This window comes from Colossoma macropomum, unplaced genomic scaffold (genome assembly GCF_904425465.1).
Source record: "Colossoma macropomum unplaced genomic scaffold, Colossoma_macropomum, whole genome shotgun sequence".
NCBI classification, from domain to species: Eukaryota; Metazoa; Chordata; class Actinopteri; order Characiformes; family Serrasalmidae; genus Colossoma; species Colossoma macropomum.
Genome location: NW_023494796.1, coordinates 20,011,413 through 20,037,232, shown reverse-complemented (window position 1 = coordinate 20,037,232; position 25,820 = coordinate 20,011,413). Strand labels below are relative to the sequence as shown.

Sequence of the window (25,820 nt, the reverse complement as noted above, 5' to 3'; positions counted from 1 at the left end):
AGGGATTTAAAGGCCACTTGAAGCAATGACATCACCATAAACGCTGTCATCTGCTCGGTCACAAACAAAGACTTAAAGGATTAGAAATATCCGTAAGGTTTATGAGAAAAAGCCATAGAGAGTAAGAATATGATGTGAGTGTCCCACCAAAATGCAAGAGTGAATGAAGGGTTATGGTTATGGTAATGGTATAGTGTCTGATGTGGGGGGTTCGTTTGTGAGATGTAGGCTGTATGTTAGTAGTGTACTTTATTGTTGATATCAACTGTGAAAGCCTGTAAAGTTGACCCATTGAATAAACATGTGGCCTGAGGTTCTCAGTCTCCTCTACCCAGTTTAATATACAGAGCACAATATGGACAAAATTCTACATTGTTTTAATTGGTGCGTATTGCAGTTGTGGCATGCCTTGCAGTACATTAAAGTCCATTGCAACATGGTTAAAGAATGGCCTGGATTAGTCTGACCAAAGTAATTACATCTGTTGGATCACGTAAATGCCTTTAGTCATCAAAACGCCTCAAGAAAATCATATGTAACATCTGAGATGAGCCATCATGCTTATAGTACACAATAAAACAAAATCTGTAATTTGCTGTAGGTCTCATTTGCTATTTCCCATCAATATCATAAGGACCAATAACATGGTAATATTGATTAAAGAAGCATTCTAACATAAAACTTGCATTTAATAAGTTATGTTATGTTATGCAGTGTAGTGTAGTATTATATTCCTAACCCTCAGTGCTGTGACAGAATTCATGATTTTGTATTCGCTTTTTTGTCTATCAGTGTTCTCTCACTGCACTACTCAGCATGCATTACACAAATACATTACACAGCCATTAGGAATCCCTACAGTGCTCAACAAATTCTGCTTGATAGTCACTCATCTAGAGGCTAATACATACATCAGTGGTGCTAGCTAGCATTAGTGGTACAGCTTTATCCTCAGTTCTTAAACCTTTGTCTATATTTATATAATTTTTGAAGAATTAGCCAGCTAGTGAAAAAAATGAGTAAATACAAAAACAGGTATCTAATTTAAAGCATGTGTAGTATTTCAAAATTGACTACTGCCTTCAAAATACATCATTAAAGGAGTGTTTTCCTAGTCTTTAAACCAGGAAATCTCACTTTAGAGAATACTGCAGCAGCTGTTAGGGGTGAATAAGCATATTTAGAACATATACAGCAATGATTACATTTTTCGTTTTGGCCAGAGTGCCCTGCTGCATCGCAGTCTAACGTTATGGGAATGATGTTCATGTAATGCATAAAATTAGTGATGTGTAACCGCAGAACCATAGTTTGGATTGACCATCCACCCAAACCTCCATTTCTGACTTAAGGACAACACAAAGAAATGCTTAAATATGAATTTTATTAAGTTTTATTAATCATAAAAACAAAATGATAATATATAAACATAAACATTTGTAGTGCTTCTAAAAAAAGAACATTGACATACCCTTTTCATGGATGGTACTGCTTTCCATGAACTTTTGAGCTTCAAAATGAATTTCATACATTCTTAAAATGCACTTACATTTTTCACATTCGCTAAGACAAAACAATACACAGTGAATATAAACATCAAGCTAAAACGTTCTGTATAACAAACTCTGGAGATTACTTCCTTTGCTGTTGCCTTTACATAATAGGCCTACTCAGGACACTGTGGGCAACCTGCTAATGTACTCTTACGGGGTTTTCAGAATAGCAACAGCAGGTGCCCACTGCCTTCTATCATAAGTGTTTTTTTTTTTCAGGTCAACAGGTGTTCTGCTCATTTACCATATACAGAGAAACACTTTTTCTCTGTTATACTCTATTATTCTCTATGCTAATCGACCGTATGCTACAGATGTGGCCCACAGAGATTAGGATGAAAAACACTATTCAGTTAATAGGGTTAAAGACAGTGTTAAAGACGGTTTTTCACAGTTCACTATACAGTTACTTTAGTTTCACACATCCAAAAACATGTACTTAAGGCTCTTTCACTGCAAAAATGTCTACTTTTTCATTTGTTTCATCTACCTGGCTCAACAGTTGAGCCTAAAATGATCAAAATTCAATTTTGGGGTGAGCATTTGGATAGCTACTATGAAAAAAGGTTGACAGAAACTAAAATCTTTCTTCCCTCACTTGGCATGAACTTGCCAACAGAGCTTCCACATGGTTATGTAAAATATGTACACGATAAAGAAATATGTAAACTAAATATGTAAACTCAGTGCAGAATAACTGCAAATAAGTTAGCTTATTGCAAGCTAGCAAGCAAGCTAGCTTGCAACCTTTCAAAGAAATCCCTCACCGATTCAACCGAAACAGTATATTAAAGATGCTGATGCTACAAAATGGAAAAAGCTTTATGGGAAAACCAACATTTTAACTTAAAGTTTTAACTCAAAAAACAAAAACATTCTCTAAATGTTTCACTTGCCAGAGCTACTATGCTAAGCTGTAGTGCTGCTTGCTAACAAATTTAGGCTAAGATAGCTGCTGCTGCCGTCTTTAGCCATACAGCATCATTTTGTCCATTTTTTATGCATAACCATGTACCATACTGTACAAAACAAGACTATTTTACATTACTGAGCTAATGGATAATTGTCTAATTGGATATCTTGTTGTATGTCCTGGGAAAGAGAGGAGTCGTCGTATTCTAGTTCAGGTGCTGAAAAGCTGTTTAGTTTCATCTCAGGCCATATGGGTATTGGAAATCTAACCTCACGTTCACTTTGCTGAATGGAGAGCTGTACATATTTGTCTACAAGTTCAGTCAGGTCTTTCTCCTTTTCTGTCTTTCGCTGCTTTTGATGGCAGGGCCACAGAAGTGCTCCGAGAAGTACCACAAAAACACATGCTATTGAGGCAGTAATCACTGGAATCTTGTGTGATGGTAAACCTGAATGAGAAAGCAAAGAGATGATTGTTGTTGAGTTCTAAGTGAAAAAATGAACACATCCTCTACAGAACACACTGCACATTTTAATGCACAATGATACTGTTTATTTGTTGAATTTAACATATTGGAAAAAATTAAATGTGACCTGTGCACAAGTTCTGGTACATGATCTTGTTTATCTTTTTCCATAGTAGAAACCTGGAATCTTTAAATCTTTTGTATATATTCTTCTTTTTATATTGTATCACCTTTATTATTATAACTGTCCTGTGTTGTGTGACTGCTACTGGCTGCTGAATTTCCCTTGGGATCAATGAAGTATCTATCTATCTATCTATCTATCTATCTATCTAAATCTGGTGTAACTTTACTGTTTGCCCTCTTTAAATTACTCAATTGTCCTAAAATCGCTAATTTAAACTTACCAGCGACTGCAAGCTTGTGAATGGCCACGACTTCACCAGATTTGACATCCGTCACAATGTATGTTCCACTGTCAGCCACTGTCAGTTTACTTAGCATGAGAGAGTTATTCACGATAGAGACTCTCTGCTCGTAGTCTGGCTTACAATGAACAGCGTCTTTCATCCTGGTGCACATCCAGGAGTCTGCAGTGGCGTCACTTTCCTTAGAATACACCATCACCGGTGGTAGGACCACTAGATCCAGCAAGACAGATTGACCCACCTTTTTATGATGAACATATTGACGAGCTGTGAGCAAAAACAGAGACATTTGTTAACTTGTTAACTTATTTTTAATTCAGTAATGCTAACAGACAAATGAATGAGGAACAAAATCTATTGCAGATGGGGCTACTTTGGCTACAACTGTTACAGGCATGGATGGTACACAAACAGTGATGAATATTACATTCACATGAATTACCCTGGTTTCCATATTGCAAGATGTAATGGCAGCAAACTAAAGTCAGTACCATAAATGGGTGCAAATGGGTGTGTAAATCATCATGTCCAGTTATGACAATCAGCTACCTCTTCATATTTGTCTAAACTTTTTGGAGAACATGTTGATTTCTGTTGATCTTTAATCACTGTTAGAGCTAAGTGACCGGATCACAAGTGGCAAGCTTTGGGGACCAAGCACTACACCTTATAGAACCAGTATAAGCCTTTTAGTGTAAAGACAAGAAACGAAAAGCAGAGTTTTTTTAGAATGTTCTCTGTTTGTAACTGTTGGGGAGGGGTCTCATAAGCAGATTGAGACACACTGGCCTTTTGACTTTGGTAAGTTAAAAGGTTTATTAACAAGGTAAATTAACAAATGTTTTTTTTTTTTTCCATTGACTTGTATTTAAAAAGCTGCTAAACACAATGAAGTGAATTACCAATTGTTTGTCTAGCTGTATTTTACTCTCTATGTGCACCAGAATGCTTAATTTTCATGTTCAAATCACTAAATGTTCTGTCCCTGGCCCCTTGTTAACATGTCGGACAGCTAGAGTTATGGGCTACAGTAACACCTCATGCCTTACTTGGTCAGAGCTGAAATTTACAAATGAAACTATGAAAGTCTCATTAGATATGTTTAAGTTTGTCATTCTCTTAAACATGACTCAGTACAAAAGACAAATATATAATAACCTTCAACAGCCAGAGAGATTGTGTTTGGGTATCCGTGTCCTCCGTCCTTAAGGGAGCAACTGTATAAGCCAGAATCAGAGAATCTTACACGATCGATGATCAGAGAGAGGTCACCCTTTCTGTAGCTTTCTGGTGACACTGTGGCCCTCTGCTCAAATCCAGAACCATACGACATCTTTCCATTCTCGAGCTTCAACACCTGCTGTTCGTCCTTTTCCCACAGCACGTAGGCAGAGGAGTCCACTGTCCGTTTGTCCGTTTCAGCGTAGCAAGGGAGTGTAGCCTTACCTCCAAAAGAGATACTTAAGGTGGTAGGAACTGGAAAAAAAACAAATGAGCAATGTTACTGTTCAAAAGATGGAAATCAATGTTCTCAATAACATTAAACCAGTACTGTTTTTTTATTCCTTAATGACTGGGAAAGCTGTGAATGCTACATAATAATTCAAACTAATGAGAATTAAACATCACAACAATAATAAGAGTAACAATAATAATAACCTTGTTGGTTAAAAAATAATAGAAAATCCTGCAATAAGTGACTACTTAAAGGGGGATCCCACTGTTTTTTCAAAATCTAACGTAACAGGGATATGTAAACAAAGTCATTCAGAGGGGTCTGATGTCTGAAATGGTTCAATGTATAGAAACTTACTGACTTATTTCTTTACAATGGTGGTAATAGGAACCAGGGGTCAACATGTCGACAGCACAAATGTAGGCATTTTATTTACAATCCAGAACCACCATTGTACCTACACATGTCTTCTGACTTATATCATATATTCTGACTATATAATATTAATAATGGTAAAATTGTGGGAAATCTAGAAAAAATAACTTGTCTTTGGGTACGCTGCATGTACTTCACTGCCATTTTATCTAAATGCATTTTATGCCCAACCCTCACAACTTGGAACTATCATAAAACAATGAATCAGACATCAGGGAGTGTATTCGTAAATGTTTTGTGTAATAACCTTCTGTGAGGGAGCTTTTAAAGACATTAAACAACATTAAATGTCGGACATCTGGTTCCTATCAGCACCACTGTGAACGATTATGAGTGAGTGAGTTTCTCTAGAATGGAGCATTTCACATTAAACCACTCTGAATGACTGTGTTTACATCTTAATGACTATATCATACAGAATTTTTGAAAAATCAGAGGAATTCACCTTTAACTCCTGGCTAGCAATGCTTAATTTTAATGCATAAGAACTAAGCTTCTGCTAAGCCAAATGAAATTGCAGTCTTTTATAAAGATTACAGCACAAACTGGAAACTTGCTTTGATTGTCATATAATTGTGCAGCTTTAACGTTTTGAGAAATTTACCCATTATTATCTTCTTATATATTGTTAAGCTTCTTGGCTTGGACATTTGGTGGTTGGAAAGCCTTTGGTTGACTTGTAACTAACATCTCATTTACAAAAACTACTCTTTAAAGAACCATCCAATGAAAGGTTCCAGGGAGCCAAAAGTGGCTCACCTGTGGCATAGTTTAATTTTTGGCACCTCTGGTTTTAAGAGTATAAGTACCAATCTGAATAAGGAATGTTTTTTCAAGATGTTTCTGCATCCTTATTACCCCATACAGTATCTGTATGGATAAATCATGAAATTTCAAAGCGTTGTGTCAGCAGAAAGTGCCCACTGAATGTAGTCAGAGCCTACCTAGAACGTCAATCCTCCTATCACACCGGTCCTTTCCGTCACAAGAGCAGTAGTACCAGCCTTGGTCATTGTACACAGCAGAAGTTATAGTGAGGGAAACGTCTCCTCCTCTGATCTTCTCTTCAGAACATTCAATCCTGTCCTTAAATTCTGGAGCTACAGTGCATTTCCCTTCAGAAAACTCAAAAATCTTAAAAATCTGAAAAACCTCTATGCCTTTAGTCCACCATGTGACTGTAGAACAGTTCAGATGACAAGAAACGGTGGCGCTGTGTCCAAGCTTCACCATCACAGCATCAGTCACTGTGGGGATGGTAAACAGGGCTGGAAGACAGAATCCATTTACTCATTAAAACAAATTCCTACATCAGTCTTGAAATATGACTACAATCTAACGGAGTTCCACTAATCAGCAAAACACATTCTTATAAATAAACATTCAAATAAACAGCATTGAATTACTAACATTTTCTATCCATCGTTGCTTTTGGAACAAACAGCAACGGATCTCCATTTTTGTCATTCTTTTTTATTTTTTGATATAATAATATTTGAAAAAAGCAGTTTCCCTTCATGTTGCATCAAAATTTCATGATGAACGGACAAACAGAAATGGTCCAAAATTAGTTGGAAAAAAATATTTCTCCATTCACTTCCATTAAAGATTTTTCCCTGTCCTGTACAGTTACCTTTTTTGGAGATATGAGGTTTTGTTCTGAGAGCAGCAAAATTATGGTGAAACCACAAAATAGCACTCATCCCTTAAGTCAGGCATGTCAAACTGGGAACCTTCCAGGCCAAAGTGCTGCAGCGATTAGGGTTCACTCTCATCTAACGCTCTGAATTCAGTTCATGAAGGCCTTGCTAATTAGCTGATGAGCTGAATCAGGTGTGTTTAATGAGGTAGCATGCTGAATATTGCAGTGTTTTGGCCAGTGAAGACTGGAGCTTGACAAATGTGCCTTAAAGAAACCTCACAAGACATAAAATACATTTAAAAAGTGAATAAAATATAAATTAGTGCTTTGGTTTTCCTATTTATTTTGGTGTTCTGGTTAAAACTATGCTTAAAATGCAATAAATAAATAAATAAATAAAAAAGTGTACGCACTAATCAAGGACTTCCCTTGGCTGTATCTGTCGAGATACAGAAGGGAAAAAATCTTGATTGGGTAGCTTTCCAATGGCTGTTTCAAGATTGTAACCCCCTAACCAAAATTAAAAAAATGAAATAAGAAAATTACTAAAGTGCTTGCAGAGCTTAACACAGCAAATATGCTGATTATATTAAATAAATGAAGTAAAATAACAGACATTTTTTTATTACACAGAAATCATTTGGTCTTCTCTAAGGGTCCAGAAGGCCCTGAGAGTTCCCCTGTGTTAAAGAGATGTTTGGTTCATTTAGAGTTGCTGTTGTTTTTTGAGATCAGGCAGTGTTAGGAGGAAGGACTGAGACAGATACCTATGATATGTGACGCAGGACTGAAAGATAATGATCAGGAATTCAAAACTGGTGGGAAGAAACATAAATAATCTTTGGTATGCAGACGACACGACACGACACTTAGAGTGCAAAATTTTGCTCTCTTCATGATGGTACTTTTAATTGACATGGACTTTGAGTGACCCTATTCCTTAATTATGTTTATTTTAATTAAATGAATAATTGAACATTCCATTTTTTCAATACTAAACTAATCATAACACTATAGAAACGTTACCAAAAGTTTCAGTATTGGCTGTTTCAGTAGTGACAGTCTTGGGTAATGTTGATCAAAAATCACTAGCCAGTACATAACTAGCAAACACAGCTTTGAACAGCTGTACACACACAAAATCATAATTGTAGTTATTATTTATTTATTTATTACTTATTATTTTTATTAAAGCTGCCGTTGGTGGCACACTGATTTTTAGCCTTTTTTAAGTTTTAGTAAGTTTTTTTTTTTTTGTGGGACCTCAATTTGAATGAATTCTGTGTAGGTGGGTCCACATACTCGATCAATTGACACAGTAATGCGTAGACAGCGCGGTGTTGAGCACAGATTGGCCACTAGATGTCGCCGTGATTCGAACTTGTAAATGGAGAGGACTCGAGCTCATGGGACACAGCAGGTCTTCACTCTGAGAGTTTGCGGGGAAGAAACATAAACCCTGTCCGGTATTCAGCGGGGGAACCCACTGAAAGCCCAATGACAGTGCTTCTCACGTGACTTCCCGAAAGCCACAGTCATCTCCTGAATGCCAACATGAAGCTGCAGCTAGTCCTCCTAACAGGCTGAGCAGGTGTGACCGGTTACAGGGAGTTATGCTAAAAATGTTCACAATTTTCGAGCTCAGCCTACATGAGACGAATAGATCTTGGTCTCCTTTAAAAGCGTTAAAACAGCTACAACAACAAAAACATCTATTTTATTTACTCCGAGGTGTTGTGGGGTGAATGGTGACGTCATCTGAATGCGTTGATCAGCAGTGATGGACACATCATCACCTGTAGGTGTGAGTTATTAAAGACTGAATCTCTCCCTGAAATCACACACAGCCCATTATAAAGAAAAAGACCCGGCTCTTCGTATTAAACCTGTGTCAGATACCCATGAGCCTAAATAAAGCTGTTTAGGTCACGCTTATTCAGTCGGTTCTGTTAAAAGGTGAAGACTCACCGAGGAAGCCCAGTGAAGTCCAGCTTGTGTGCTGCATCGTGTCTCTGAGTCAGCAGGAGAGTCTGATCTGTTTGCCCGGTGTGTCTAAACGTCTCCATTAAGTGTCGCCTTTGCTTTCACTTTTAAAGCGCTGCCTGTTTTCAGTGGCTCTCACGGAAGAGGGTGTGATAAGATCTGAAACGTAACGCTTTACGATCTTGTTTACATGCCTTACTACGCTGTGGCCACGCATTAGGATCTTGTTTATACACGTTAATAAGTCGTGGCCTACTTACTTTAATTCGCCTCTCTCTTGCTCTCTCTCGCTCTCTGTCTCTCTGTCTCTGTCTCTCTCTCTCTCTCTCTCTCTCTCTCTCTCTAACACACACACCACACACGCACACGTCCTGTAATTCAGTGTATTCGGTACTACATATATACTCTAATTCGCCTCTCTCTCTCTCTCTCTCTCTCTCTCTAACACACACACCACACACGCACACGTCCTGTAATTCAGTGTATTCGGTACTACATATATCCTCTAATTCACCTCTCTCTCTCTCTCTCTCTCTCTCTCTCTCTCTCTCTCTAACACACGTTCTGTAATTCAGTGTATTCAGTACTACATATATCCTCTAATTCGCCTCTCCCTCTCTCTCTTTCTCTCTCTCTCTCTCTCTCTCTTGCTCTCTCTCTCTCCCTAAAACACACACATGTTCTGTAATTCAGTGAATTCAGTACTACATATATCCTCTAATTCGCCTCTCTCTCTCTCTCTCTCTCTCTCTCTCAAACACACACGTTCTGTAATTCAGTGAATTCAGTACTACATATATCCTCTAATTCACCTCTCTCTCCCTCTCTCTCTCTCTCTCTCTCTCTCTCTCTCTCTCTCTCTCTCTCTCTCTTGCTCTCTCTCTCTAACACACATGTTCTGTAATTCAGTGTATTCAGTACTACATATACCCTCTAATTTGGTTCCACCACCACTGTAAAGAAACTTGAGTCTGTAACTTTTTGTACAACACACTATTTCACATCAAACCCCTCTGAGTTACTTTGTTTATATCTCAGCAACTGAATTCTGCAGAATTTCTGAAAAATCTATTAAATTAACCATAAAAAAGCAGAACTGTGAACACATTTCTCCAAGGTCACTACAGTTTTAACTCTTTGAACCCTAAGGAAGCTGCATGTGGGTCCAGGCTTTAACTTCTCTCTCTCATAACTCCATATTTAACAGTGGTTTCATAGTACACAGCTGCAGTTTTGAAATTCAATGCCTTTTCAATACATTTACATCACACAACACCACATACAAAGGCAGACTAGTTGTTGACTAGTTGACAATGAAACATGGATGTATGCTTTGAGATTGTACACAGCCCTTTCAGTGTGCTATCACTTCTGCTGTCCTTTATTGGTGGTCAGTTTCTGATCACAGGACTGCTGTCGGCTGGAGTTTTAGTCAGTGAACTATTCCAAACCAGTTTACAGTAAATAGAATGGATGTTTTCAGCCAGGTTTCCAAGCATCATCTTAGAGTTGAACACCTACAATAATAAAACTAAAGACATCTTCAGATATTTAATGACCTTTAATGTATGAAATTTATATAAAGATGTATTTTATACAGTTTAGAGTTTGCACTGCTATATACGTAATAAGAGGAATCTCTGTACAGAGATTCCATGTAAACCTTATGGAAATGTCACTTAGTACTAGATTTTTGCACAATTAATACACAGTCACCATTTATTTGCTGAATTTGAAAAACTGGAAAACATTTAAACATAAAATATTGACTGTGCAAAAATTATGGCACAGGTTATATCTTATGTTTTAATCTTATATGTTAAACTCAGCAAGTAACTATAAATTATGCAGAAAACTTTTTTATAGAGGATGTTAACTTATTTTGACTAAGAAAATCAACAAACTATTTCACCAGGAGTGTTGCGTGCGACTTTTGTATACGTCTATATTTCCATGTACAGCTCTGTTAACTCAAAGAAGTAGGTAAATATAAACGTGTTTATTTTTTTAAACTTTTATTTTAGCATAAAAAAGACAAAATAATGCAAAAAAAATAATGCTTCTCTTCTGAAAATTTTTATTATATATAAATATATATATATATATACATACATAGACATATGTAGATACAGATTAAATTAAACATGACAAACACTGCATACCAATACTAACAGTCTGTGAAGGTCACTTTTGTGTAGTTGCCTTTAGCCAATACTAATAAGAAAGACTGCACACTCAGTGATTCCAGGAGATTTCAGAACAACAGGATGGGGAATTTTCTAGAAAATAGTATAAATAGTATAAAATAGGAAATAGTCAGTAGGATAAGGGCAGCTCAACTTCATAAACAGACCTTTAAGTGCAAAAACCATCAGTCAATAAATAAAAATAAATAAAATGCAGAACATTTCTCTATTACTTTAGCTTTGCTTTGGGTAAAACGATTACATTTGTTAAATTAATTATTATTAAGTGGTAATTATTATTAGAAATGTAAAATGAGCTTGATGTAAACACTGAGCGCTAGCAGCACACATTTTGTGTTTGAGGTTTTGCTCAGTTTAGATGTTGCTGGTTTGTAGAAAAGAGTTCCACTAGCAGCAGAGGTTCTCCATCAAGTGTGACTGAAGAAAGTTTTCAGTCAGTTTTTCCTCCTCCCTATTGCCAAGTGCTGTAAACAGGTATTTCTTGCATTCCCTCTGTTTACATTGTAAAACATCTATACGGACTATACAAGCTACAGTAGTTAAGCAAGAAAACATCTTAAAGGAATAATCCATATTTTTCCGTCTAATCTCAATCTGCAGCACACGGTCAGTTACCACAGGCAGTAATTGTGGTGCATTTCTTTGTACAGACTCCAAACATAATGGAGTGATACTAAAGCAAGTGAACTGTTGTTCTTAGTGAAATAAATTATAAATGTTTGTCTGTGCTAATCAACCAGATGCTACAGATGTAGACTGGACTGAAAAACACAACAATATTCCTTTAATGCCCTGATGATGAGAGAACAGGAGTTAAGGCAGGAGGCTCTCCATATTCTGATTGGTTTCATAGTATGTTCCAGTTTATGGCTCCTTTAGTTTCAATACACTATAAAAACTTGTTCTTGAGGTACTTTCATAGTAAACCTTATACTTTTCGTTTATTTTAGCTGCCAGGTGTTCAAATTAGCCCTGTAATGCTTAAGGCCTAATAGTTGAGTTTGTTTGGTTGAAATGCTTTAATTAAATGCTGTAACTAAACAAAAAATTAAAAAAATAAAAATAATTAATAATTAAAGTAAAGCTTCTGAAATGGCTGGTCACCAATACTAATTTGGGACCTGTGTGTTATTTCGTAGTGTTAATAGAGGATGGACTACAACATAACAGTTTTACAGTTTTGTGCTTCCATTAACTACATATGCAAAACTGACACTGATTAAAAAATAAGAGTTTGATAAGATACTGAAATCATCTCTTAATGACGATATTTGAGCTATACTGCACTATATTGTAAATAACTGGTCCAATTCACAGTGTTTTTTTACTTGGTCTGGTTCACGTTGTCTGACTTATAGTAATGTAAATGCAACAGAGTATCCTACTAATGCAGTATATTGGCATGAGGCGGTTTGAGCTTATTATTTTGTCTGCATGAAAATATAGCACAAGTTCTTCTAATATCTGGTCCAAGGCTTCATTTATGTTGGAAGTATTTTGGTTCCAATATTTCTGTGCTAGCTCAATCACTTCAAGTCACTGTTAGCTTAGCTTAGCATTTTGGACTGTCATTAGCTTAGCATTCTAGCGTAGCATTTTGGACTGGTGTATACACTAGCTTGTGTTTTGATATTTATTGCACACTGTGCATTGTTCACTTGCGTTATTGACGCCATCTTGGGGTGGAAACTTGGATATACAGGTTTGCAACTACACTCAGTATTAAAATACGTTGACAGCAATTACTAGCAATTGCTAGCAAAGACTGCCATTACATAAAGTAGGCTCAAAATAAGACTAAGTAAAGTGGATGTATAAAATAGGTGTCATCTAAAGTACAGATTGTACTGACAGACTTATCGCAGAAGTACAGTGCGTTACTGAAATGTGGACAAAATTAGTCTAACTCAAGCTAGCAAGCTAACAGATTAATGCTATTTAAAACACCCAAACCAAAAAAAAAAAAACCAGTAGATTAAAGATATTAATGCATATGAAATTAAAATACAAACTGGAAAATAAACATTTTTGAAACAAAAAGTGCTGTTGTGGGGCTAAACTAATGCTTTCTGAATGTTAGCCGTTAGCAAGTACCAACTCGTCATTCTCACTGCATGGTTACGACTCCCTCAAGATGGCTGCCTTGTCTACTTTTGCCGCTTTGGAAACCACACAAACATGCCTATTTGGAATTTTTCATACAAGTAGATGTGTTTTGATGCAAGTGTATTATAATTTAGGCTTGCAGATTCCATTTGTGGGCATTTTAGCTTCATTACTTGTTAGCTACAGCAGCCTTGTAGCCTTCCAGTGCAAAACTAGAAGCAAACTTTGGGCATCAAACATGTCTGATCAACTACAGCTGAGGAGTAAAAGGATTTTTTTGCCTAACTGTCACCTTAATCTATGTGTGAAAGGGAGTAAATAAGGACGGCTGTAGCTTTAGCAATGTGTATCTCCATCAAGGTCAAAAACCTGGTTAGGACAGGAGTCTTCATCTCGACTATCCTCTAATGCTGGCAGGCTGTTGACTGGTTTACTCTGAGCCCATGGATGTGGGGATCTAATACTGCTCTCAGTTTGTTGAATGGAGAGCTGTACAAGTTCTTCTTGTTCGGTCACATCTTTCGCTTTTCCTGCCTCCAGCTGCTTTTGCTCCTTTCTTTGCTCTGTCTGCCGTTGCCGCTTTTGCCGACAAAGAAAGAAGATTACTGCTCCGAGAAGTGACACGATTATGGCACAAAATATGGAGGCAGAAACCCATGGAAACTTCTGGGATGGCAAACCTGAATGAGACCAGGAAATTAGGAAATTAGCGTGAATAAATACTTGCAAAACAAGGTAACACATGAATAAGTACATACTTGACACTTCAATCACCTTTATTGTTTAGTCTGATGAAAGAAATCAATAATAAACCCATTGTGATGTGAATTCTGCGAAGAAACTATCACAGCGCATCGAACTACAAAGACAGCATGGAGCTTTTTCAATATAGAGATTCTTTTTTTCTCTTTAAATGCTTTCCTGTTCATCTTTTTTCCAATTAGGTATTTTGTGATGGTCAAAATGTTTACACGGTTATTAAAAACTTACCAATAACTGCAAGTTTGTGAATGGCAACGACTTCACCAGACCTGACGTCCTTCACTGTGTAAGTTCCACTGTCAGCCTCTGACAGTTTACTCAGCATGATAGAGTTATTCACGATAGCGGCCCTCTGCTCATAGCCTGGCTTACAGTGAAAGGCGTCTTTCAGCCTGGCACACATCCAGGAGTCTGCTGTGGCGTCACTTTCCTTAAAATATACCATCACTGGTGGTAGAACCACTAGATCCAGCAGGACAGAGTCACCCACCTTTTTATGATGAACATACTGATGAGCTGTGAGCAAAAACAGAGACATTTGTTAACTTCTTAATAACTCATCAAATAATACTAACATACATAATAGCTTTGTAGGTCAAAGTATGTCACAGAAAATAAGAAAAGTTGCTTTTTTTCTGTTTAAAATTGTAGAATGGTGCGATTATGGGATTATATGTGAAAAATAATTTGATTTACAGACAATAATCAGCCACTGGTTATACTGCTGTTTTACTGCTTTATCACTTTCTTCCAATTTAGCTGGTAAACCCATTAATATCTTCATCTAATCTAAGTTAAAAATATGTTAATAACATTTGTGTTTGTTCATAGCAGTAGTTGTATGAGGATCTGCATGTAAACAATACCCACAACACAAAACACAGTCTCCACCTATAGTAGCAGGTCTTCAGTAGCATTTATTTAGGCTAATATTTTGTAGTTCTTTTAAGTAAGTCAATACAAAAGACAATGAAAATGTAAAAACCTTCAACAATCAGAGAGATGGGATCAGGGTATCCGTGTTCTCCATCCTTAAGGGAGCATCTGTATAAGCCAGAGTCAGAGAATGTGACACAATCGATGGTCAGAGAGAGGTCACCCTTCTTATAACGTTCTGTTGACACTGTGGCCCTCTGCTCAAATCCAGAACCATATGACATCTTTCCATTCTCGAGCTTCAACACCTGCTGTTCGTCCTTTTCCCACAGCACATAGGCAGAGGAGTCCACCGTCCGTTTGTCTGTTTCAGCGTAGCAAGGGAGTGTAGCCTCACCTCCAAAAGAGATACTTAAGGTGGTAGGAACTGGGATAAAATATAAAAACAATAATTAATGAGCAATTTCACTGGTCAGTTTCCAATAATTAACCCCTTAAAATGCCAGGCTTATTACATATTAAGTTGTTGTTATTATTATTATTATTATTATTCAGTAACTAAAGACTTTAATGCAAAGTTGTTGAACTATTCTTAGGTTATAGATGTGTGTAATTAATGTGTATATCAGAAAATGGAATACTTTGGACTAGTTGCTGGCTAGTGAGGTATAAAGCCCCTCAGCAGGGGGCTGTGGGGAAGTGCAGCTGCATTCTCTGGAGTGATGGAGCTCCATCTAATAGCTTTGGGATGAGTTGGAGTGATCCATAACTAATCATCCAACATCTCACTAACACTCTAGTGGCTGAATGCAATCAAACCCTCACAGCAATGTTCCAACATCTAGTGTAAAGCCTTCCCAGAAGAGTAGAGGCTGGATAAAATGCTGGATAAAGAGGTGTCTACAGACTTATAGATATATAGTGTATAAATGCAGTTTTAAAACAACCATTTTGTTCAGGGCTCACAGCACACTGGCTTATTACAAAAGCTTACTGAATAAGATCAGAACCTACCTAGTACCTCAATCCTCCTATCACACTGGTCCTTTCCGTCACAAGAGCAGTAGTACCAGCCTCGGTCATTGTACACAACAGACGTCATAGTGAGGGAAACGTCTCCTCCTCTGATCTTCTCTTCAGAACATTCAATTCTGTCCTTAAATTCTGGAGCTACAGTGCATTTCCCTTCAGAAAACTCAAAAATCTTAAAACTCTGAAAAACCTCTATGCCTTTACTCCACCATGTGACTGTAGAACAGTTCACATGACAAGAAACGGTGGCACTGTGTCCAAGCTGCACCGTCACAGCATCGGTCACTGTGGGGATGGTAAGCAGGGCTGGAAGACAGAATCCAATTATTTTATTAAAACAAGTGGAAATTCCATTTAAAGTCCTGCCACTAATAGAATATGACTACAGTTCAGCTCCAGTGAGCGGCAAGATACATCAATATAACTAAACATTTAAATGTATTGTGCTTGATTAACACTTTTCTACATGTCCGAACACCATAATAACAAATTACTTTTAAATGACCAATAAAAAAAACAATCATTTGTTTTGGTGTTCAGGCTAAAACTGTGCTTAAACTCAGCCAAACAGAGCAGATCATGCTGCAGGTCCATAAAACACTTACAATAGAGATCATATGACACATTTACACAACAGGCCTTCCTGTCTTCCAGTCTCGTGACTCCTGTTTGTTTGTTTTTTTCTTCGTGAAAATCAGATTGTTTTTTTTTTCATAAACTACTTTGAGGTCACATTTTGAATGAATATTTTCACTCAATGCCAAATCAGCAATAAGTAAACAGTGATTTGAGTCCACAGTCTCCAAATGTTTCTGCATAAATAAATCAGAAAAGCAAATATACACAAACACACGGGGGGATGTTTACATGTAAACGGATATTTGGATTAGTTGTTGTTGGGGTGGTTCTGGTGAGTGAGAGCAGTGTTTGGAGGAATTCAGCAGGCCTGATCTAACAGTGGCAACTAATACTAGAAAGTAAACTAGCCAAAGGAGCGAAATATTGCTTATCATCGGTCTCTTTCTTGGTTTGTCCAGCATAGAGGGCTTTTAAAAAGAAAACAGACCTCAGTAGCCTCGTTAAGACTGTCAGATATGCCTCCCGAGGTCACACCAGGCTATTTAAGTGAACAAAGTTTGATTAATAATGTCGAATTGCTGCTGCAGATTTAGTGAAGACTTACCGAGGAAGACCGTTAAAATCCAGCGCAGCATCGCGTCTCTGAGTGTCTGAGTCAGCAGGAGAGTCTGATATGCAGTTATTTACCTTAGTTTACATGAACGCTAAGTTGTTATGAACAGCATATATAACAGGTCGTATATAAACCGCTTCTTAAGCGCTTCCTTTACTTTCACTTCTAACCGGTATGAAGTGCTTTAAAGAGCGCGTGACCTGCAGGTGAGCGAGCTGTGAAATTCGATCCAACGAAGAAAAAATCAAGATCTAAATTGTCATCTTGAAATTTCCACCTCACGTCGACGCGTCCTGACTTATATTCCTGTTTTCAGGCCTCTGCGTTGTTGCACTGAGAACAGGCTGATCATATTTATTCTGTTGTTTGGTTGTTGAGACTCGGTTTGCTACCCAGAGCAAAAATGTAGCATACCTACGTTTCTCTACTCTGCCAATTCGTAATAATGTTACATAAGCCAAGTCTCCACCCACTTGGGCAGCCAACCCCGTCTCAACAACCAAGCAACATCATAAATATGATGAAAAGTCTGTCTTTGATGTATATGCATATATATATATATATATATATATATATATATATATATATATATATATACTTATATATGTTTATTCATTGGTGGTGATAGGAACCATGTGTCACCATGTCTACAACACAAATATAGCCATTTTATTTACTATCTAAAACAACCAGCTTCTTCTGAGTTTTTATATGTAACGTTGGTGATGGTACAATAGTGATAACTTTAAAAAAAAAAAAAGTTTGCATTGGGGACTGTTTCACCTTACAGTGCCCTGAATTTACCTCTCCGCCATGAATGGATTGAAATAAATTGATTAAAATACATTTTAACCCAAAATCATATTACAAAGCTATCAAATAACAAAGTGTCAGACATCAGGCAGCAAATATCTAACCATGTTATGTAATTACTTTCTGTGAGGGAGCTTTAAAAGTAAAAGTAACAGTAAACTTAACATAAACTTTAACAGTAAACTCTGCAGATGTCTGGTTCCTGTCACCACCACTGTGAACAATTGTGACTCAACCGGTTTCTCTAGAACAGAGTATTTTACATCAAACCACTATGAATGACTTTGTTTACATCTCAACCATTTGATTATGTAGAATTTTTGAGAAATTGGTGGAGTTCCCCTTTAAGTCAGCTATACTGGGGGGCTTTCGAGCATGAACTGCCTGTTTCTGTTTGTGCACAGAATCTCAGTGGGATTCAATTTTTTTTTTTGAGCCATTCAGAGATGGACTTGCTTGTGTACTTTGACTCATTTGCTGCTGCATAACCCGACTGCTTTGAGCTTTAGTTCACAAACTGACTGGTGGACATTCTCCTTCAGGATTTTCTGATAGAGAGCAGAATTCATGGTTCCATCAATTATGACAAGTCGTCCAGGTCCTGCAGAAGCAAAGCAGCTCCAGACCATCACACTACCACCACCATGTTTGACTGTTGGTGTGATGTTGTTATGGTGGAATGTGATGCTAGCTTTACACAGATGTAACAGGATCCATGTCCTCCAAAAGGTTCCACCTTTGACTCATCAGTCCACAGAATGTTATCCCAAACATATTGGGGGTCATCTAGATGTTTTTTAGCAAATGTGAAATGAGCCTTTGTGTCCTTTTTGGTCAGCAGTGGCTTGCAACTCTCCCATGGATGCTGTTTTTTGCCCAGCGTCTTTCTTATTGTGGAAACTTCTTTTTCTTTTCTTGTTTTTGGCAAAAAGCAAACATCCACAGAGCCTCTGTATCCCCCCTGCCCAACCCCCCTATTTACAAGAAAAGTTCGGTCCTGCCCTTCAAACAGGTGTGAATGATATGTGATAGCAGTGAATTATCTCAGCTTCCTTAAGAAAAATCTGGCTTCCAAAAACAAAAAAGAACAGGAAAACAGGAGAGAGATGAGAAAGGGTGGTGTTACATTGTTTTTCACAAAAACAGGTGGGTGTAGTCTGTGAGTGGTGGAAATGAACCGGTCAGGTTAGTCCACAGAGAAATACACTACTATTTCAGTGTTTACATTGTTGTACACAGGGTCCACTTTTCTCTCCTCTTTTAGCTGACATTTAATCAATACAAGCTGTTCATACTAAACCAATTGTAATAAAGATACACACATGGTATCATATCTGTGGTTTCAGAAGGCCTTTATCACCATTCTTATAGGGGGTACCAGTTTCACATCAATAGTATGTTCTACTGAATGCAGAATGTTGCATGCATGTGTGTGGTGGTATATTTTCAGGGTTGTTAGATGTCCAAAGTTTAATGCCTCCAAAAGCTCCCTTACAGAAAGTTATTACATAAAATGATTACAAATTTGCTGCCAGATGAGACAATAAGACACTGTTTATGAAGATTTTGAAATAGTTTTGGCCTTAAAGATAGAAAACAAACAAACAAAGACCAAAGAAAACTTTGTTTCCTACTATACTATTTTACTAGTATTAAAATTACATTTAAAGACATGTGTAAATCAGTTATTACCAGGGGCAAGTAGGTCCTGGCTATTAAACTACAGCCCAGAACATATTTTTCAGTAGATTGAAATTAGAATCATACATAACATATGTAACAAAAGAGTCATTGACAGTAGACCCCTGAGTCCAGACGTGTCAGTTGAAGAATCGACTCTTGGAATTGACTTTCCATCTAGTGATGGGTATTCCATCTCTTTTCAATGAGTCAGAGAAACTGGCTCAGTTAACATAGAACAGTTTGTTCTTTCGGCTCCCAAACATCTTTTCATTCAGTAGTAGACCCTCCCTGCACCCCCCTCCACCTTTGCACTATTAGCCAAGTTATATCGCTTCAATTTCAATAAAATCCTTAATCTACCTTCGTATTAATTAATGAACAAAAATTCATATGCTTGTTATTAAACTTGGCCACACTAATACATCATTTCAAAGGGATGAATTTTGAGAGGTGGGGGTTCACAGGATAGATCACGTGTCAAGCTCCAGTCCTAACAGGCCAAAACACTGCAGACTTCAGCACACTGCCTCATTAAACACACCTGATTCAGCTCATCTGTTAATTAAGTTGAACTAAGTTAGAAACACATACACAGTACTGAATAAACAGAAGTTGGCTACTGGCTACTGGCTACTGAGAAGTTGGCTACTATGCTCCCCCCTTGTCTCTGGGGTGCAAAGTCTGATTCCTAGTAAACTCATTCTGGTACCTTATCTTTATCTTCAAAGTTCAGCATGGGAACTCCAATGCAGTTTTGACACCTGCCAAAATTATACTCCCCCAGTGATTTTAGGACTGCAGTGTCTGACCATCTACCCATCTGTTTTGTTTTAATTTACAAGTAAAAAAAAACAGCTCTTCAGTGCGAGTCTGCTGTTCACTCGAGAGAGCCGATTCAAAGAATCGACTCGGTCGTGAACGACACATCAGTAGAGCTCAGGAGGCGACCGTGTGAACATTGAGTGGACTGCTGCGATTAAAGTTTGAAAAGAAATGAGAAAAGTAAGCTGAATGTTCTTGTGTGTTTTACAGTTCAACAATATCTCAGACAAGTTAAAGATACAGACGAACATTGATTTGAGACTGTGCTGTAACGTTAACGTCAGATAGCGTTAGCTAGTCATGTCTGGTTAGCAGCACTAACAGTAGACGCGCTCATTTTTTAGCTTACCTGATTAGGTTCAATGTTATGCTAGTTAACGTTTACACTCAAAAAGCCCAAACGAAATTAACGTCACCCCTTAAAATCCCAGTCTAATAGTACCAGTAAGGGATGTTAATCATAAGCTAGCTACAAAAACCACATTGTAAACATAATGAAAGTGTATGAAACCGTCGGTGGGTTCCGGGCATTTCACCCATAACGTTGCTACACACTAACGTAACACGAGCTCAGTAACTGTTGACCATAATGGTGCTTATACTAGTTACTTAGGTTAGCTAGGTTATGTTAGCTTGCTAGCAAACTTTTTTGTCGAGGCTAATTTCGGCTCCTTAGTCAAATTTTCCGTTCCACCTTAAACGGTGCAGCAGAATGCGGGAGTCTGAATGAAACTGTTGCACCATTTAAGGTGGAACAGAAAAATTTGAACTGGGAGCTTTTCAGCTTCATCTCATTTTGGCAACAGTAAAGCCAGACTAGCTAAGCATCATTCTACTACTGTACTCATGCATTTGCAGACGTTGGACTGTTCAAGGCACAGTGAGCGCCAGCAGCACAGAAAGGTGAGTATAGGGAATAACCTCTTGTTGGCACACTATAGGATCCCTGGTCATCTCCACTGTACTGTAGGTTTTGAAGAACTAAATCAGGACAGAAAAATATTTGGTCATTTGAGCTTTTATGAGATTCCAGGTAGCAGTTCATACAGATATATTTATGTGTGACCAGGCTGTAATTATACATTTCAGTTCATTTTTGGCAAATGGTACTTTTATTGTAAAGTAATGAATTAAATGTTGCTGTAACAGAGGATAGAATGGAGAGGAGCTTAACACAAAAGCAGCTGAGAGAGGACAGGAACTGACCATACAAGCAACAGAGAAGGTGAGAGCTGGCAGAAACTCAGGGAGACACTAAGGAATAATTTAATATGTATATTACATATAAAGGTATTATGTGGGTACATGAGGTTCATTCTTTTTTACATTACCGTTTTTACAATCTATAGTGGAATCACTCTGGAATAAAGAGGACGGGCTGTGACCACGTGAAATGGGCAATGGGCTCTGCGCCTGCTGGTGGTGCAGTCTACTCACGCTCCTGTATGTATGCATTGTATCTGGTTTCACTCTTGGAACAAAACACTTACCTCCATCTTTTTTGACCATTTTACCATTTTTCCTACATGTAGTTGATATGAGCTAGTTAGAGGACATAGGTTTGGTTCTGGTGTACAAAAAAAGGTTCCTTTCATTTAGATCAAGGGTGTCCAGTCTTATCCGCAGAGGGCCGCTGTGACTGCTGGTCACCTGATGAAATGTGGTGATGAAATGAAGACTAAGACCGACTGATTAAACAAGAGAATTTTCCCATTGTGGGACTAATAAAGAATTATATTATCTTAAGTGGAATCAGGTGAGCTTCCGCTTGTTTGGAGTGAAAACCTGCAGTCACATCGGCCATTTATAGATAAGATCGGACACCCCTGATTTAGATGGTTAGAAAATTGATAAAACAAGCTCTAATTCACATATGCAGAATTTAGCACAAATTAGTGATGGCCGTTATGAAGATTTTCGAAACATCAACATAGTTGAACCAATTCTATCAGAAACTGGTTGAGTGTTTTGAAGCGTTAGACACCTGACTCCATGCTGACATCTACTGTCAGTTCAATTTCCTACAATGACATATTTTCATATTTTCATTGAAGCTTATTCGCACAAATAAACCTTTATTACAACACAAATGTGTTAATTTGATCATTTGAACATTAAATAAAAATACCACTGACATGATTTTTGAATTTAGAAAGAAAATTGTATTAAAAATAACTTTATTTGTCTTCTTATCATGTGTACATTATAAACTTCCCAAGTAATGAGGAGTCGTATTGTAATATTTGTAGTAATGGAAATAATTATAATGATGTCAAAAAGCATTGAAAAGGTGTTGTTTGAGATAGTGTCACATATCACATCTCACTTTATTTTGTCTGGCTAAATGAAAGTGATTCCATACTTGAGGCCTGGGTCTCTTTCTTGAGCCTTTCATGATAAATCTGTTTAATTAATGGAACACTCTGTGATGTTTTCTGTCCCTGTATGTATCACTCAGTCTTTCTCGAGGAAGCCATTGAGTTTGGGTTTTTTCCACACACTTTTGAACTTCCTCTGAGTAAGTGGGCATGAATGGGTTCAAACACAAGAATAGGCCAATTATAGATGTTTTTTATTTATGGATCAGTGCACAAACAATGCAGGAATAAGATATAAAATACTTGAATTGACTACTGAAAACAACAGAAACCTTTTGGAGTTCGCCGGTTTAAAGCCATAGAAGAAGCACAAGAACAATGAATTGAAACAGGATTCTGTCATTGAAAAAAATTGCTTTGGTCATTCAGAAGTCAAATCTTTTAGCCACTGTGAGCTCACAGTGTAATTTTGGAGACATCTAGTCCGTCGTCATCTTCTAGAAGTGGTTTTGTAGTCTTAGATGTCTAGGCATCATCTCAAAATAGTGAAAACTAAGACATTTTAAGATATTTGTTAAATTTATGAAATCTATTTGTAGCTTTTATAATGTTCAGAGTTTGTCTTGCTGTATGATATCTGATGGATGTAAATTCAGATGTACTAAAGGGAATCCTTGTCCTCCATGTAAATGTCATGGGATCATCACTTAGTATCCAGCCATGTCTCCATATGCAGTTCTGTTAGCTCAAAGAAGCAGATAAAAATCATGTTTGTTGTTTTATTTTAGCATAAAAATAAGACAATTGCAACAGTAATAATGTTATACCAAAAAATGGAAAAACTGAAAGATTATTTTTTTTTCATATTGTTACAAAGAACCTGTTGATTTTCTAAGTGAAAATAAGTTAATGTGTCCTCTAAGGAGAACAAATTTGGCATTTTCTGCTAATTGTAGTGCACAATTTCTGAATGATTTGCTGTGTTTAAACTATGAAATGTGCTATTACATTTGCATGGGCCACAATTTTTGTTTTAGAGTTTTTCCCCAATATGTTGAATTCAGTGTGTTGGGTAATTTACCACAGCATGACTGAGAAAAAATTAGAATTTTTTCTCCCAACAATTGTTTACATAATCAAATACTGAAATGTTACACACTTAAATGTTTGTCTTTATGTTCATCTACCAAAACACTTGACCTGGTTCATCATGTGAGATGTTTTTCTTAAACTCCCAGTCAGTAAGTGAACAGTGATTTGGGGTCATACAAAGGTTTAAGTATAAACTAAAGCATATATGCATAACTGCAGCAGAAATGCAAATATGCATGCTGAGATGTTTATGTATTAAACAGATATTTGGATTAGTTTGGAGTTGCTCTTGTTCTTGTGAGATGTTCTGGTGAGCATCCTCACCAGTCAGAACTAGATTGTGACAGCAGATTTCTCCCTTTCATTTCTCCCTTTTTCACTTCTCTAGAGTTTTCATGACTGTACTGTCCTCCTAATGGTTTGGCTTAACCAAAATTAGACAGCCAGCCAAACTCCCAGAATAACAACACGAGAGTCAGGACTTAGCATTCTAGCTCCAATTTTAGTGTAGACTCTTGAAGAGCATGTTGGTACAACAAAGGAGTAAACTCAAAATGATAAAACATATTTCGAATTACTAACATACAAATGATGGAGGTTTGAACATGTTAGCTAAGCATGACTATATAAAAGATAGAGTGCTAACGCATGTACATTATGCTAGCCTAACAGCCTAACCTACAGCCAGCTTCATTAAGCTAATACAAGCAAAGACAGTCTCATCAATCATAAATACTCTTGGATATTGCAAGATAAACTTGTAAACAGTAAGAAATGACTTACAGGCAATGCTCACTTACAGGCAACACTCGAAAGCCTAGAGGCAGAACAATGACTAATATATCTGCTTCCATGGTGGATCCCCATCTTATACAACTAAAGTTCCCCTCCCACCCATCACATTGCAGCTACAGGAGCCTTTTCACCAGGAGTGAACAAAGTACAAAACTACTGAACTTGAGTAAAAGTAGAAATTCTCTTTATAAAATATGACTTGAGTTTAAGTAAAAGTACTCTATTTCTAATTTTACCTACAAAAATATAATGTCAGTTTTAATGTCAGTGTTAATCAGATATCGTACTGCGCTGAAATAATTGTTGGTTATATATATATATATATATATATATATATATATATATATATATATATATTTATATATGGAAAAGTCATTGCAGTTGAAGATGTTGAAGATGGAATAGCATGGAATAAAGGAATTTAGTGTTTTATGTATAATGAATTGTGTTTAATAAGTTCATGGACATTAACAGTTGCATTTATATTATTTTGATGAATACTTTCGAAGTTAATTTTTCAAGTCTTCTGAACAGAAAGTATTCATCAAAATTAACATTTTTTATAATAACTTTTACTTCTGATAGTTATATCATTTAAAAGCAAGTACTCAAACACAAATGTTGACTGAATACCTTTTGTACAAGTAATATTTAACCAAAAGTATTTCTGCTTTTACTCAAGACTGTAACACTTGTCTTACACAACAATTAAGAAGTTGTGTATTTTGTCCACCCTGTTCCTCACTGACCATCTAAGCCCAGAAAAGGACAGGAACAAAAAAGTAAGTCTGTATTTTTCAGGTATGCAAGCAACATCTTTACTGGATTTGAGAGGGTTGAATGCTTGTACAAGTTTAGTTAGTCAACAGAAATATGCCTGTATTTGTTTCTGTTGTTGAAGTTAGGATTTTAAACCTTTACCACATGTTCTCTCTTCCTACAGATATCCATCTGGTTCTGATCAGGACTTACAGTTGTGCCAGGTGCTTTCACTTATAGTATTGATTATAGTACTGCTCTTAATATTATTAGTAAATATGTCATTATATATTTTACTACATCTTATAGCACTAAATGTTGCCAATATTATGAATTTTAAGATGCATTTAGAACTGTGGCTCACATGGTTTGCTTTTCTCTTTACTTTGCAAAGCTGTTGCATGAAAGCAAGAGCTTTCAAGATTGATAAGAGTCTGATGAGCAGCTATTTACATACATTTAGCATCAGGCAGAGATATATTATGAA

General features: G+C 37.0%; 2 protein-coding genes and 1 long non-coding RNA gene across 3 annotated transcripts; 1 reads left to right on the top strand and 2 right to left on the bottom strand.

The window, feature by feature from the left end:
• Positions 1 to 1,133: 1,133 nt before the first annotated feature.
• LOC118816829 lies at positions 1,134 to 9,045 on the bottom strand. Its single transcript, XM_036583423.1, has 6 exons — positions 8,862 to 9,045; positions 6,196 to 6,519; positions 4,519 to 4,836; positions 3,340 to 3,627; positions 2,736 to 2,914; positions 1,134 to 1,157 (listed from the first exon to the last, which is right to left on the bottom strand). The coding sequence occupies exons 1-6, from the start codon at positions 8,896 to 8,898 to the stop codon at positions 1,134 to 1,136; spliced, it is 1,170 nt and encodes a 389-aa protein (XP_036439316.1). The 5' UTR covers positions 8,899 to 9,045.
• Positions 9,046 to 11,017: 1,972 nt separating this feature from the next.
• LOC118816616 lies at positions 11,018 to 17,478 on the bottom strand. The gene is made up of 5 exons (XM_036583101.1): positions 17,043 to 17,478; positions 15,842 to 16,165; positions 14,937 to 15,254; positions 14,180 to 14,467; positions 11,018 to 13,869 (listed from the first exon to the last, which is right to left on the bottom strand). The coding sequence occupies exons 1-5, from the start codon at positions 17,071 to 17,073 to the stop codon at positions 13,526 to 13,528; spliced, it is 1,305 nt and encodes a 434-aa protein (XP_036438994.1). The 5' UTR covers positions 17,074 to 17,478; the 3' UTR covers positions 11,018 to 13,525.
• Positions 17,479 to 21,230: 3,752 nt separating this feature from the next.
• Positions 21,231 to 21,795, top strand: LOC118816619. Its single transcript, XR_005007891.1, has 3 exons — positions 21,231 to 21,272; positions 21,519 to 21,594; positions 21,719 to 21,795. It is a non-coding gene; the product is annotated as an uncharacterized LOC118816619 (long non-coding RNA).
• Positions 21,796 to 25,820: the final 4,025 nt, after the last annotated feature.